A 15764-nucleotide genomic window follows, 5' to 3' on the forward strand; every position below is an offset into this window, starting at 1 on the left:
TAGTTAAACAGTGATTAATTTATCAGTTTTGCAACTAACGCTACAGTAATCCAGTTTATTATTTTTTGTTGTTGATAAAAATTACCTGAATTTGGTCTCTTTTTATTCTCTGCTCTTAAAGGTCTCTACAACTACAAAGTTTCCTAGAAATTTATCATCTTGATTTTCTGGAACTGGTTATAAGTTGCCAGCTTGCTTTCAGGTTCTCTGACATTCATGTGTGTTCAGTATGTTCACCATGGTTTTTAGGATACAGTAACCATTTCCTGAACGAGGCTGCAAAGCACACATTTGCATAGGAATTCTTAGTGTGCAAAACCAGTGTCCACATTCCAGAGTGCTTCCCCTGTCCCTCTACCACAGCGTGGATGCCTTTCATGTGTTTAACCTTGCAGGAACTCTCAGGCAGCAAAATGCTTTTGTTCCTGCTTTGTTCCTGAGATTTTGACATGCAGATGTTCAGGTGTCCTACTGGAATTCGTGAAAGAAAGCCTGGGGTGAAGAGGAGAGTGAAAGTCTGGTCTCTGGAGATTGGTCATAGTTCCTTGTTCCTTTTTCTTCTCCTTTGAGCTTGTCTTTTCCTGCACCCAGTAGAATATTCAGTTAATATTTGAAATTACCAACATTTAGCTTCCCAACCAATAGCGGGGTTTTTGAAATGATTTTGGAAGTCTGGTGACTGTATGGGCACAGGGAACAAATATATCTAGTTTTCTGCAGCAATAAGAGCTCTTTGTGTCTGGTGTGCATGTGAGATAGCTTGGGTTTTTGCTTCCCTGCAGAAGCTGGGATGGACTGGAATCCCAGGGCTCTGGGTGTTACCTGTGGGCTGAGGACACTGTGCCCTGGAGCACTGCTCAGTCTGTAGTGCAGCATGGACATGTGCAAACTGCTTGCTAAGCCTTCATGGAAATGGGAAATTCTAAGATAAGCCCTCAGTACCTCAGCGTAATTTACCAGGGTTTGTTTTTCTTTCTGGATTTACAGAGATATGAAAAATGCTGTAATTGGAAACAACAAACAAAAAGCCAACTTGATTGTTTTGGGAGCAGTTCCAAGGTATGTCCTTTGCTACTCTCCTTTTCACTGATTGACAACAGGTCTGGAATAATGAGCCTTAGATCACAGGCACTTTTTTGTTTTAACTTTGATTGTAGTTGACTGAATACTTGGTGTAATGTAACTGAGAGAGACTTGAAATATCTGTTAAACTCATGTGTTACAGAACAGGCTGTTGAGTAATGCTTTTAATTTAGAATTTCATAGAATTCTCTAAAGTAGTCCTGGTGATTTTTATTAAGCTTTATCAGCTCAGGAATCAAATCTAATTTTTGACATTGATATCAATGATGGATGGAAGTGGTTGTACCTTAATCCTGTTCTTCAGCCAATTGCCTGGTGAGTTCATAACTGAAAATGTTTAAGGCTGTGTTAAAGATTTTATTTAAAAATATTAAAAAACATCTGAGATAATTTGCCTGTCTTCTCCACCTGCTTCAGAGGATTAAGCCCCATTGATCATACTTTATTGCTGCCTTGCTGCTTCAGCTGATGAGCTTGAGAGCTGCTGCTGGCTTGTCAAAAATGCTTTTTATTTGCAGAGAATATCTTCTCACTTACAGACTGAGTTTGTGTCAAGGCCAGCCCTTGAAATTCTCTAGGGATTAGCAGTGGGGACACCCCCTCCACAAAACCTGCTGGATTATCTTCTGTTTTGACCAAATACAAACAGGTGAAGAGAAGACTTCACATGAGATGGAAAGATTGAAGTGGACATTTGTTGAAGATGATGGGAAGTTTTAAGGAATTTTTTTTCAGCAGCAGGCCCTAAGGGAGTTTTGCAACTCCTGCTGACTGTTGTGGTTCCCATTTGAAAAGTGACAGAGGATCTCCAGCTTCCAAATCTGGACTCTGCCTGTTCTTGCATTTTGTAGGACTTGTGTTCCTTCAGTTTTCCTGCTTTCTGCTACTACTTGTTCTGTGCCCAGGAATGAAAATGCACAAGTGGTTTTCTCTTTGTTGTTGCTAGTGCCTTCTGGCTGCCTGGGTAAATTAAATGGTTAATCTAGAACTGCAAATAAATGACTGGATTTGGAAAAATCTTAAAAAACAACTATCCCCCTTGTCCTCACTTCAGGACAAGTTTTTTTCCAGTGACAGGAAATCCAATATCAAGGCTTTCAGATGAGGAGAATAGATGAAGGTAAATGGACTGGATAATTGTGAGAAAGGACACTTCTCACTGGCTGTGACCTAAGTGACATCATCTGCCCCCAGGTGCCTTCCTGAAGGCTGTAGGATTTCCACAAAGTGCTGGAGACAAACTTAAACACGTTACAGAGCATTTGGATGAGAGAACTCTTTTGGTTGGGCTCTGTCAAGGTGGAGGGAGTCCACTGGCTTTTTTTCTTAGATGGGGCACCTGTGGAATTCCAGTCTGCAGAGCCACACCTCTCCCTCAAAGAGCAGAGGAGTGAGCAAACTACCATCCTTTGGTTTGGGTCTCCTGCAAAGGCAACGAGGAGAACGGTTCCCTTTTCCCAGGGTTCGAGCGCAGCCTCCCAGGGGAAGTTGATTCTTTCCTCTGGTGGCCTGGGGATTGTGAGGATTCTGCTGCTGCTTTGTCCTGTGGTTCAGCTTCTTGTTTACCCATTTCTTGCTTCCCCAAGTGTTCCTCCAGCAAGCTTTTTCAGAAAAGACCCTTTAGAGCCAAAGAACTCCTGCAGACCTGGCACTTGGTGGAAAAGAAAACAGTGGGTTCACATGTTAGAACAGACTCACGTGAGGTTTGGAAACAAGTCTAGGAAGTATCTTGTGTTTGAAATGGGCCCAAATACTACTGGTATGTGTGTAATAGCCCTGTTATTTTACACTGCTGCTTGGAAAGAAATGCAAAGTCCCTTGAAGATCTCCATGCAGGAAAAATGGCTGGATCACTGTCATCTCTGGGCCTGTGGCCTCCTGAGTCCATGAGCTGTTCAGTGGTGTCATCTTTGGAAAGGGACATGGATCTGCACTTTAAATGAAATTTTTTAGGCCCTTTGAAGTTCGGTCTGACCTGTGGTCACCACTGACCCCTTGTTTTGAAGGGGGTGCTAAGAAAAACCAAGGTGATTGAAGAAAGCTGGCAGAATTGCCATGTCTGCACTTACAAACTAAGAGGTGTTAAAACTGTACAAATGTGTGCACAGACATGGTCCTGGATGTTCAGAATGTAAATGTGGCCAGCCTGTATGTGGATTGTGTTTCTAAAGAAAAGATTTTCTATCTCTCTTCCCAGAATCACGGAATTGCAATTCTCATGGAATGCAGCCCCTTTGTCAGGACTGCAGAAACGTTACTGTTTGAAACTGTTACTTTCTAGTAGCAATCCCAGAAAATAGAATTTCTAAGGTTTAGAGGGGAAGAACTATTTTCAGCTCCTGTTCTTTTAGTGGCAGGCCAACTTAGCCTTGTCTAAAAGTGGTTTCCTACTTGTACTGTCCTTCACCTTTTTTTCCCTTCTCCTGCACATAAGTGCCAGCAGAGACCGAGGAAGTCCAGAATAATTATTGGTGTGCTCCTTTACTCAACAGTTTTATGACAACATATACTGCAGCTTTTTTGTCTGTCTCTATGGCAGACACCTCCTCAGAGCCCAAGTTCAGGATTTAATGCTTTCCATCAGTTGTTCTCCCAGCCTAAATCCCAGGAAAATGCCTGAGTACTCAGTTCAAATGTGAATTGTTCCTGTCTGTCACTCTGGTAGGGCTTCTGAACTGACTAACCCGTGCTCAGTAGCACTTAGTCTGCAGTACTGCTGCTCCCAGTTCTCCCAGTTGTAACTACTGAGAGATGGAATTGGAAAAGAGAAGCATTCAATGAGCTGAACACGTCAGTAAGTAGCTGTGAGTCAGTGTTGGGTCTGTGGAGCACTGCAGAGATGCAGCATCTGCTTGGTCATCCAGCCACCGAGGGGGCCCTTCGCTCCTGGGATGTGTTTCCTCTCTCCCTTCAGCTGGGCAGGGTTCCATTCCAGCCAGCAGAGCAGGGCTGTCTGCCTGTCCCTTGTGTTACCTGTCAAAAACCTTCCCTGAGTCAAGTTAGTGCTGATCTCCTTATTGCTGAGAGTGCAATATTTGAAGTCTAATCCACTTCCAAGGTAGTTTCTCATTAGGAGCTTCACTTATTCCTTTGCTCCAAAATTAATACAGAGTTTTAAAATCAAATCTTAATCCCAACCACCCAAGGCTTTTGACAAAAACACTAAATCATTCTTGTCACTTACCAAAAATGATTTTCTGACTTGCAGCTGATTGTTCTCTTGTCACACAGTCAGTTCTTTGGAGCTGTAAGGTGGTAGTGTGCTTCTTCCCAAGGCTTTCTCTAGGTAGGTGCACCTCAAAGAACCTTCTGTAGTCACCTGTAACCTTTCCCTAAGTCATTTGTTAGGGATTCTGTTTAGCTGTTGGATTTTTTTAATCTTTGTAAGTTCTTTGGAGCACATTTTAAAGGACCTGTAGAAGTGCTGATGGATTCCTTTCTGTGCCATCATTTGAATTTTCAGTTCTGCCCAGCATACTGTCAGGTTGTCTGTGGAAGTGAAAACTAATAGAATTTATTGGGGTTTTAAATTATTTCTAAGGCTGTTGAACACACCAACATGGACACCTCTGAGATTTTATATTTCAATTTATTGTTAAACATAATCAGATTCCTTCAGGCAGTGTTCTTTTAGAGTTTGCAAAAAATAAGGAAATAAAAGACTACTGCTTTGCTAGCTGTGTAACCTACTAAAAAAGATGAGAAGGAAAATGCCTTTGGTGGCTCTGTCCCAGGCCCATTAATGAGGTGTTCAGTCCAGACCTCTTGGACCTCCTTACGAGGCCAAGGTGCAATTGTTTCCTGATGCCTCCTTCTGTTCTTCGTGCCCTTGGCACCGGGGTTCTTTGTGTCCTGTACCCCACAGGGTGGGGATCTGTGCCCAGATGTTGGGGTTGGTGTGCTCAGGGGAAGGAGCTTCACCTGCCCTGCTGATAATTTTCAAGGTTTCCTTTGCCCTAGAGCTGAGAAGGAGGTGGAGAGCAGGGGCCTTCCCAGCCTCCTGTGCTCCTCCTTGCTTTTGTCTTAAACAGGAGTCAGGGCCTGGTTGCATAATGAGGTGTCTCTTAATGAGGACTAACCCTCTCCACGAGGGTGGTGGATAACTGGAACAAGGTTTTCTTCTAGCCCAGCTCTGAAGTGCATGTGAGTCAAGGCAAATGTTTGCAGTCAGCAGAACTGCATGAGAGCTGTTGGTTAAAGGCTGTGCAGGCCCCTGTCTCTGAAGTGCCTGATCTGATGGAACCTGTACCTCTGATAGCACCTCTGCTGCTGTGCATTTTTGTTAGAATTTTAAGGTTTGGGTTTAAAAACGTTGTATAGAGAGCAGTTTTATGATATATTGTGTTATTTGTTCCTAAGGTGTTGTAAGAGTCAAATCTGTCCAAAAATACTCAAAAAATGTGTTCTTGACGTCCTATTTCATGTGCAGATGCTGGATATTAAATGGTGATGTCAAACTCAGTGGGAATACAGTTCGTTCTTTTTGTGAACAGTGGAGAATTTCAAGCTGCAGGTGAATGGGAAGTAAAAACAGCTTGGATTTTGTTTTAAGGTCACTTAGCACCTTTTAGAGCTGGTTTGTCTAAATGAGCAGTAGTTTTTCAGATGGTGGTCATAGGCTGGCTGATGTTCTAATGTGATAAAAATACTTCCACACAGGAATTTCTGGGAGACATAGAATAAAGTTTGAATGTTGGTGTTTTGTAAAGGTAAATGGAATGAACAGTTCAGTGAGGAGCTTACAAGACATCAGTCTTCAGCAAAGTCATAAGGTGGTTGAAGCAAGACTCGATGAAGATGTTGCTTTATATAATGCCTATTAACACATTTTTTGTGAAGCAAAATGCTTTTGTCACCTCAAGAACAGTACTAAACTGAAGCAGTGTAATTCACTGTGTATGTTAAAAAGCTGTGAGTGTTGTGTGTGTTGATGTTTGGCTTCAGGGGCTGTGTGTCGATCCCACATTCTTGTATAAATGGCTGCAAAGACAGGATGTATTTATGTTTTGCTAAATGATTCATGGAGTGGTCTTAAGGGGGGGAAAACTGGAATAAATTTAGCTCACACAGACTGCAGATCTGACAGTGCTAATGCATTGGGTATGAGCTTTTTGGTGGAGTAACCAAGAGGAGAGACCGTTCTGCAGCAACTTGAACATCCTTCAAGTCACTCCAAAAGTGTGCATGTGTGAACAACTTCAGATATTAAAACTCCCCAATACTGGATTTCGTTAAGTGAACGAGAGTCAGGTTGGATGCAGGTTGTGTGGTGTGTATGGAACAGCTCATGGAATATTAATGCCAGCGAGGATGTCTCAGCATCAGGATAAATTACCGGAGCTGTAAGCTGAGACTCCTTGTGTTATTCCCAGAGGAAAAGCTTTCTTTGCAGCTAAATTCCCTACTCATACACTGGATACTGCTCCACTTGGCTCTTGTAGGAAGCTGACAGTGCTGTTGGTGGTGTATGAAATGTTCCAGCAGCAGTTATCTGTGCTGGGCAGTGTTTGAGGGAGCAGAGTTAGCCCAGGCCCTCGGATCCAGCCTCTGCAGATGTGGAATGGACTTGTTGCTTCCTGAAGGGAGACTGTGACATCTCACTGCAGGATGGATTTCTTTGACTAAGAGTCATAAAAATCACTCATTTTTGAGTCCTTGTGTGTAAGAATCCATAACTATTTAATTTGTCACTTCAGATGTTGTTGTACAGAAATTATTCCGAGTACTTCTGAAATGATACTTCATTCTTGCTTTGGGAAATTCTGTGGCCAGTGATTGCTTCCTGTTACATCTGAAAAGTAGTGCCTAAAAAGCCTTAAAAAGAGCAGTCTTTTGAAAAAAAGTGTGTTACCCTATCTTGTTTGAGCTATTCTCATCCATTAATGGAGTCCACAGTTTGGGATTGACTCTCACTAGGACTTGCAGCACCTTCAGAGCTCAACCTCTGTGCCTGGGGCAGCTTTTTATTCCATGTCCTGTCAGCCTGCAGTAAATCAGACACCTCAGGAGTGCTTCCATGGTAGAGTTCCTGGGTCTTCAGTGGACTGGAAGACAAGAATCTTCCAGGCAGAAAAAGATCTAATCAGAATTGTGGTAATTCCAGCAAATAGCATTTTCCTCCCTTTTGCAAGGGGACTAATAATAAATATTCAGATAATCAAGGCTGAATTAAAGCTCTTATTCATTCATATACTTTGATAAAAGGTGTCTTAAGCTTCATCAAGGTGTTACCCTGAGCTCTGTCTCCACTGCCCACTGTGGGGTTTGATAAAGTGCTGAGTTTCATCTCCTTCTCAGGTGTCTTAACTTCAGAGGCTTTTGTGACAATTTGGAAGTGGGCTGGAGTGTCAGAGAGGAAGTTCCTGTTATTTTTAACTGAATGAGGTCTGTGTTCAGGCTGGATTGATGAGGTCTAAATCACACACTGTGGAACTCTGGTGCTCCTCCCCCAACTCAATCATCCTCAAAACCAGGAAAATCTGCACTGTTTACCTTCCTTGCACTGTAGTTACCTCTTGTTCAGCAGCTGCTTTCCTTTTCTGCTTTAGAAAATCTGTGGTTTTCCCAGGTGAGTCTGAGCAGTGGCTCAGAGTGCATCTTCCCTCAGTTGTGGTTTCTCGGCACGGTTGTGCCTGGAGTTCATTGAAGTGCCTCTGGATGGATTTGCTGACCTTCCTCCTTTGGGTATGATTGCCTGGATACATTCCTGACATCTGAGAAAGAGGCTTCAATCAGTTCATTGCCCTTAGAAGGGCAGGGACAAATGGAGAAACATGTACTCTGTATAAATGTTAGAGAAAATTATCTTAAGGAGCCTTATAGACCTTTGAAAAAAGTCCAAGTATTGCATTTTAAAACCTTGGATTAATGTTCTTGAAGATGTTGTGAGATCTTTCCATTGTTTTATTTTCTGTCCTGTCTCATTGTAATGAGCTTCACTGCAGAATCATGGACTGCAAAGTGCCAACAAGAACAGGAGCCCCTTTTTGCTGTTCCACAGGATCTGTTTTGTGCCTTTGGCTTCTCCTGAAGCTCTTGGGCTCTATGAAAGTGAGTCATGGTTCAGAGCAGAGCCTTGGTCCAGTATTTCTGCAGGTTGGGAAGTCAGAGAGGTGGCTGACAGGGGATAAGGCTGATAAGGGATCCAGGTTATGCAGGGACAGCCTATTCTTAAAATGTGGGCTGTGGACAAGTACCTTTGTCATATTTTGGAAATTTCCAAAATCCAAATTACCCCCTGCAAGTATTTGCCATTTTTTCTACCTTTTAATCCTGTTGATATTAATATATGGGAGGAATGTGTTCCATCTTTGCTGGATTTGTCTAGGCTAGACCCTTGGAACACTAAACCAGTCCAGGATGTTCCTTGGGACAGCAGAAGGATGTGGTCTTTGTCTTTAATGTTTGACAGTAGTTTATTAATGCACAGTTTCATCTTCAGTGGTTATATGGATTCTGCTGACTTGAAACTTTTTGTAGTTTCATAGTTTGTCATGTAACTACTTAATTTTCAATGTTACTTGGTGTCAGTTCTGTCTTTTAAAGACAGAAATAGAAAATATTATAATACGGATGTCTAGCTCTGTGGAAAACGTAGTCTGAAACACAAACTTATTTTAAAGATGTAGAAAAGGATATTATTAATATTTCAGAAACTTATTGTATATAAAATCTGAACTTAAATTTTGATCTTCACTAATTATAAAGCTTAGTTAAGGCTTTCTATTTTAAGCACATAGAAAGACTGTAGATTATAGTTGGTGTGGATCATTTTCACTCTTTAGCAGCAGCATTGCTGTAACATCTGTTCCCAGTGTAGAGTGTTAATGGGAAAGAAAATAGCAATTACTTTCTTTGGAAGAGAACAACCTTCAGAATTTAGGGTGCTTTTGAATTTGGTAAAAATCCTTTGGGGGGGAAAGAAAAAGGTCTTTTTAGGACATGATATTGAGGGTCTGGAGCATGTGCAGGGAAGGGAATGGAGCTGGGGAAGGGTCTGGAGCAGCAGGAGCAGCTGAGGGAGCTGGGGGGGCTCAGCCTGGAGAAAAGGAGGCTCAGGGGGGACCTTCTGGCTCTGCAACCCCCTGACAGGAGGGGGGAGCCGGGGGGGGGGTCGGGCTCTGCTCCCAGGGAACAAGGGACAGGAGGAGAGGGAACGGCCTCAGGCTGTGCCAGGGGAGGTTTAGGTTGGATATCAGGGAATATTTCTTGATGGAAAGGGCTGTCCAGCCCTGGGACAGCTGCCCAGGGCAGTGGTGGAGCCCCCATCCCTGGGGGGATTTAACTGGGGACAGTGGTGGCCTTGGCAGTGCTGGGGGAATGGTTGGGCTCGATCTTAGAGGGCTTTTCCAACCTCAGTGATTCTCTGATTCTGTGACTGAACATTTCTGGTTATAAGGAGCAGAGTTTTTATCCCAGTCCTTAGTAATCAGAGAAGGCCACTGGTGTGATCTGTATGGGGAAGATGCACCTCAGAGCAGGTTTTCAGGAGTTCCCAGTGAAAATGGAAGGAAATAGTCTTGAATTTCCAAATTTACCTCTAGGTTATTGAAAGCTATTAAAAAAAAGGTGATGGCTACTGACATTTTAAAATGAGTGATTGGATCAGTATTTACCAACTCATACAGCAGAGGAGTCAGTCAGAGTTAGAACTGTAGATGAGATTGTACTTTCCATATGGGAGCTCAGTGTCCAGACAAAACTTCCCATCTTTTTCAGGATGAATTTTAGCTGGGATCACTCAGTGCATCTGTGTGTTCCTGTGTGTCCTCACCTGATGTACAAGGCAGGGAACAAACCCAGCTGTCTGTGGAGCAGCAACAGCAGTGCAGGGTTATCCACTCCCACTGGGATTGCAAGTGGAGTGCTGGTTTTCCTTTGTGATGATTCTGCATAACACTGATTATGGATTTTGCTTCTTTTGTACTCCCTCAGTAACAGCACTAATCTTCACCTTGGACATGACACAGCTGATACTTCAAATAATACAGCACCAGAACTTGGACCTTTAGAAACATGTAATTTAATTGCCTGCAGTATCAGTTTTGTTCCTTTCCCAGAGGCTGGTAATGTAGGTATGGTTAATTTGGGGTTTGCACAAATGTGTGAGAGATGCTTTTGTGGAACAACTGATCCTCTGAGCCTTTTTGGCATCCCTTGCCCTGTCAGTATTGCAGGACCCTCAGTGAGAGGAAGAGCAGCAGATCAGCCCCACTGACCATGTGCTGGGCTGGGCCAAAGTGCCTCAGGACCATTAGCTGGGCACTGTGGGAACTGGGAAGAATTAATACAAATTAAAGGATAATATGTTTGCTGTATCAAAATGGTGTCAATCAGGAATAGATTTATACAAGAAATTAGGAGAAGTTTCTAAATATCAGGAATAAATGGCCTTTCAGGTAAACCAGACAACCAGGGACAAAGAACCTGGATGCTTTTGATAAGTTTGTGGAAGGAGCAGGTTAAAGAAAACAGCAATGATTCAGGAAATCTCTGCTGTCCTGAATTTACGTCAGTCTGATTCTTTGAATCCAAAGCAAGTTGAAAGGAGGAAAGATACCTGTGCTTTTGGGGTTTCTTGCATCACACACATTAGCTTCCTGCCACATTTCAACTGTTTTGTTTGTGTTCAGGAAGAAATGATATTTAATCTTTTTAGTATGTGCCTGTATTTTGGAGATCTTCCCTCCATGGGATTGGCCCCATCCCAGTGGCACACGTGACCCCAGCACTCCCTGGCTGCTGGCAAACCTGCCTTGGGAGCAAAGCAGGTTCCTCACAGATCCACAGGCAGAAAACTTTTCATCCAAATAAATTGTTAGGGAATTCCAGGGAGTTACTTTGCTGTTCCTGTCCAAGAGCTTGGTAAATCATCTGCTGCCTGGGATAGCCTGGATTTTATGGAGTGAATGTGCAGCTTATAGGTAGGGAAGAGACCTTTGATCTCAGCTTTCTCCAGGGACAGGCTGAGCTATATTGGCCTTTTACTGTAGGTTTGAAATGCAGGGGACTCCAAGAAGCACTTTCTGCCCTAGTCAGTGGGAAACATTTGGAATGTGTGCTGGAGATCCTCTTGTGTGTCACTGTCCCTGTGGGGCTGCTTGCACTTCCCTGGGTGTCCATCCCACGCCCATGTTCCTACATTGCACTTGCCTACTGTGCTGGTTATTTTTCCCTTGCCTTGGATTAGGAAGTCAGGTTTTGGGGCATTTTTGTTCAGGGATCTGTTTACCTGAGTACCTCCTTCTGTCCTGCCCAGCACTGGGGTAGGTGCTGGCTTCTGGCTCCTTGTTGCTCCTTGGGAAAGTGTCAGTACATTTTAGGTGTCAGTACCTTTTCAAACCAGACACAGCAGCGTGTTACCAAACAGACAAAATTCTGTCTGAGCTCAGTGACTCCAGGGAAGTGACTGTGTCACATGTACAGAGGAATTCTGTCTCAGTTACAGCTCATCTTACCTGTTCATTTTGCTGCTGTATACTGTGGGAGCCTTTAGTTAAACTGTTTTCATCCTAAGCTGATGTGAGCCCCAGTGATTATCTCCTGTGCTGATGGGAGGTAGGAATCTGGTTGCTCTCTGGGCTCTTTGCATGACTCCACTGTGGTGATCTCTGCTGTGGTTCAGGTGCTACTGATGTAACTGCAGCACATTCAGAGGGACTCCTGGATGTTTTGGTACTGTAGGAAGAGTCCTAATTGATGGGGACATAGTTGGCAAAGATGTGCTTTAGTCTCCAAGTGAGTCTCTTCAGCTGCAGTTCAGCTGCCTTCCTGCACATTAAACATTCCTGGGCTTTCTTCATGCTCTTATGTGATCATTTCTCGGTGTTCCAGACTCAGAGTCCTCTCAGCCCCCCTGCTTGTGCTTGAGGATGGAGTTATTTTGCAGTTGTGACCCAGAAAAATCACTGCTAAAGATACCAAGCGTCGTGTCAGCAGAAATTGTGTCCCTGGATGTCAGGGGAGTGCATGAGGTTCCCTTTCCACTGACATCATCCTGCAGCCTCATTTCCTTTAATTGAGATTTGGGATCTCCCTGGTATCCTGACAGGCCTCATCCCGGATATCAGGACTGTGACACTGCCTTTTTGAGAGAAAGCACTGTGGTGTCTTTCTGCCATAACACCCAATGAAACTGTGTGGGAACAAGTGTCAAAAGGTTCTTATGAATGAAATGATCATCTACCCTTATGTAGTCTTGGTATTTTTACTAAGGACTTCATCTTCTTTACATAGGAGGATTCAGCTTGTTATTATTATTTTTTTTAGATTTATAATTTATCTGAATTTTCCTCTACAAATCATTCTGTTTGCAGGTTGCTGTACTTACTTCAGCAGGAGAGCTCGAGCACGGAGCTGAGGACGGAGTGCGCTGTGGTGCTGGGCAGCCTTGCCATGGGCACAGAGAACAATGTCAAATCCCTCCTAGACTGCCATATTATCCCAGCCTTACTGCAAGGTACTGCTCCTGCATGCTCCATGCCAGTAGGTGTTCCTAAAGGGCTGACATAAGCAAAGATAATGCAGCTGAATGGTCCCCTTTGCCTGTCCTTGCAGGATTGCTGTCCCCAGATTTGAAGTTTATCGAAGCTTGCCTGCGATGCCTCCGGACCATCTTCATCAGTCCCGTGACTCCAGAGGATCTGCTGTACACAGTAAGTTGTAAGCAGATTATTATGTCCTTTTAAAACCTCTAGAGGTGGTGGCAGTGAAGGATCTTGTTGTGTGCAGTAGTAACAAGGGCGTGTTTGACCGACAGCATCAGCATTTCTCACCTACATTGAAGGTATCTGGCTCCTCTGTCATTTATAGGATGTTTGATATGAGATGGTTGACAGTTAGCACACTGATAAGAACAAAATTAACATTTTCAGGCCTCTGTGCAATCTTAAGGAAGAAAAGCTGTCTCTAAATGGTGTTTACACTATCACATCTATATTGGCAACATTACTTTCTGAAGCTTAATTTTATCTGACACAGTCCTGTCACTCCAGAGGGGAGCATGGTTGCTTAGTTTTTGTCCTTCCAGTGGAAGAGCTTCACTCCAAAATGTCACTGCTCTTTGTTATTCTGTGTGTGATTGTTGTTTAACTGACAGGAGGGTGGGAAATGTCCCTGCACCGTTGCTATGCTGAGATCAGCTGGGAGTGTGTGACAGTGGGGCTGTTGGTGCTGCCCCTCTTGGGGTGACTGGGCAGAGCCCTCTCTGAAGGCTGTCCCCTGGCCTTGCTCAAACTCAGGCACTGCCTCTGTTTTGGAAGGAGGAGAAGGAGGCACAGCTGGCATCTGATTTCAGCCCTTCTCTACAATCAGGTGTCTGTCACTGCTAAAACCAATTCCTGTGCTGTAATGTCTGTTTTGTTCTCTCTTCCTTTTCCAATGATTTCCTACATTTTCATTCCAGAAGTAGATATGTAAACTTGCAGTTTTCTACAGACTCAGTCTTACCACACATCTATCCTGAGCTTCATCTGCTAGTTGGTCTGCCTCCTGAAGTCTTCCTGCAGCTCTTCCCACCTTTTATTTGATGTGTGTAGGTAACAGCCAGTTTTGTTCACTGCCTTTTTCCCAGTTGTTTTTTGGCTGTTCAGCCAGGAAACAAACCTCAGCACACACTGTGTGTGTGACCACAGAAGGCACCTCTCCTGAGTGATCCAAGAGCTTCCTCTCTGTGTGTCTGTTCCTTCCTTTGGCTCCACTCCATGCTCCCAGATTCCCCCAAATCAGCCTCTCTGAGTTGGTAATTGCAGAGGCATCTGCTTCCTGCTCTCAGCCTCTGGTCAGGGCTAAAGATGCCTGTGTCCCTTAACATCCATCCCTATTCCCAGGGATCAGTGCTCAGTAGAGACTATCAATGGCTCCCTACTTGGAGGAGAGATTTGATATCTGGGAGAGAAAGGAAAGGGAAGAGTATGGGCAGAAATGGGAAAGAAGAGCATCAGCATAGAAATTACCACTGATGTTGTGGGAACAGTGTGCCCAAGGTCCTGGGGTCTGTGTTTCATCCCTTGCCTTCTCTGCTGCACAGCAGTGACACCAGAACTGCCACCCCAGTCCTTCAGGCCAGTGGGATGTCCTGGAATTAATCATAACTACAGGAAATGAGCATCTGGTGAGGAGTCCTTGCTCCTTAGTTCCAACTGTAATACCCATTTTCCCATCTTCCATTCCAGTTGCACACCTGGAAGTTAATTATTTTATGACTGTGCTGAAGGTCCTATTTCTAAAAATCTGCTTTTTTTCTAGCCATGATTTGAAAAGTAATGAATGCAGATCCTTTGAAAAGGAGAGGTGTTTTTCCTGTCTCCTGGAAGGTACAGCCACAGCCCACACTGCTGCAGGCTGTGTTTCACAAGGCAGCAGTTGAGACATTGGCTTTGCAATTAAAGGAGTAATTATGGGCCTAATCAGCACTTCATGACAGACACTCTGCTTTGCCACACTGAGAATAATAGGAAGAATTTAAAGTTCCCATTTGGCCTCCCTGCTCCCTCTTTGTTTCCAAACCCAGCAGCTCCAGGGAGACTGTCACCGTTTCCACACAGCTTCACATCTTCAAGTTCTCTCATTCTACCTTTGTCAGGTTTATTTTGAAAGTAGGAGACTTAAGTTTGTCAGTGGCTTTTCATTCCTGCCCAGCAGTTCTGGAGAAAACTTCTGAAAGGTTGGATCTTGATTATATCCAAGATGGACACTATCCCAGAATTTCTGTGTGGTTTGACTGCACGGAGGACACCCTCTCTCAAACCTTGGCCGGGACTGTTTCCAAGACAAGGAGTTCTGAGTTAGCTCCACATCTCCAGGGGTGTTACAGTCACTCCAGAGGTTTTAGAGGAGCTCTCAATTAAAATCAGGATAATACAAGTTCTTCAAAGAGTGCTGCTTAAATCATTTCTTTGTGTTTGTAACAGGTCCCCATCATCCACCAGGACCTGGATATTTCTCCCAGCAGAAATGCTGTGTGTCAGATCTACACCTTTGTTCTTGAACCTTTCCTTATGGACAGGAGCTTGAAGGATAAAATAGTGGCAGTTTTGTGTAATTAATTATGTTCAGTTCTTCAGACAAAATAGTTCTTCGGAGGTGGAAACATTTGGGCTGTTTCCTGTTGGAACTTGGGATCTGTCCTGGGAAAATGTGCAGCCCCACCCACAGGTGTGTGGAGCTGGATGAACCCTGAGCTCTCAGAAGGGGCAGGGGTTTAGTGCTGATGCTGAGATGTGACAGCAGGTTGTATCCAGACCTGCTGTGCCAGGTGAAGACATCCTATGGAGAATTCCTGCACAGGAAGGGAGCAGGCTTTGGAGCTGAGAGGGATTGAGTGACCATCCTGCACATGGAATGAGGAGTGACGTGGGGTCCAGGGGTGAGAGAACTGTTGAGGTGAAGATAATTGAGTTGTGAGGTGACCCTGGGAGGTGTTGTGTCCGTGGGAAGCAGCCAGCTCACCACAGCTGGGTGTGCTTTGACTTGCTGAATAGACTGAGGCACTGAGGCACATCCAGTTGGAGTGATGTCCTGTCACTACCACTCTTACTATTCTATTTAAAACAAAAAGAATGGATTCTGTGTCAGAAAACACTTCTAGCCCATGTTTCCTCACAGATGTTCTCAGTTGTGATCCCATTTCCCTTCCTCAGTGGACCCAGGTACAATTTTAGTGGGCAGTTGCTGTCGGTGCT

The 15764-nt window shown here is 44.1% G+C and overlaps 1 protein-coding gene across 2 annotated transcripts in view; it reads left to right on the forward strand.

The window, feature by feature from the left end:
- ARMC8 (armadillo repeat containing 8) overlaps positions 1-15764 on the forward strand; it is a 59717-nt gene that overhangs the window by 11792 nt on the left and 32161 nt on the right. The window contains exons 3-5 of one of the 2 annotated variants that reach the window (XM_027703712.1): positions 988-1059; positions 12399-12541; positions 12640-12737. In XM_027703712.1, coding sequence (XP_027559513.1) covers positions 992-1059; positions 12399-12541; positions 12640-12737 — 309 coding nt within the window. In that variant the 5' untranslated portion in view covers positions 988-991. The remainder of the gene's footprint in view (positions 1-987; positions 1060-12398; positions 12542-12639; positions 12738-15764) is intronic. The other variant, XM_027703713.1, reaches the window with a different exon arrangement.

Source organism: Neopelma chrysocephalum, unplaced genomic scaffold (assembly GCF_003984885.1).
Source record: "Neopelma chrysocephalum unplaced genomic scaffold, ASM398488v2 Primary Assembly neopelma1_252, whole genome shotgun sequence".
Taxonomy (NCBI): domain Eukaryota; kingdom Metazoa; phylum Chordata; class Aves; order Passeriformes; family Pipridae; genus Neopelma; species Neopelma chrysocephalum.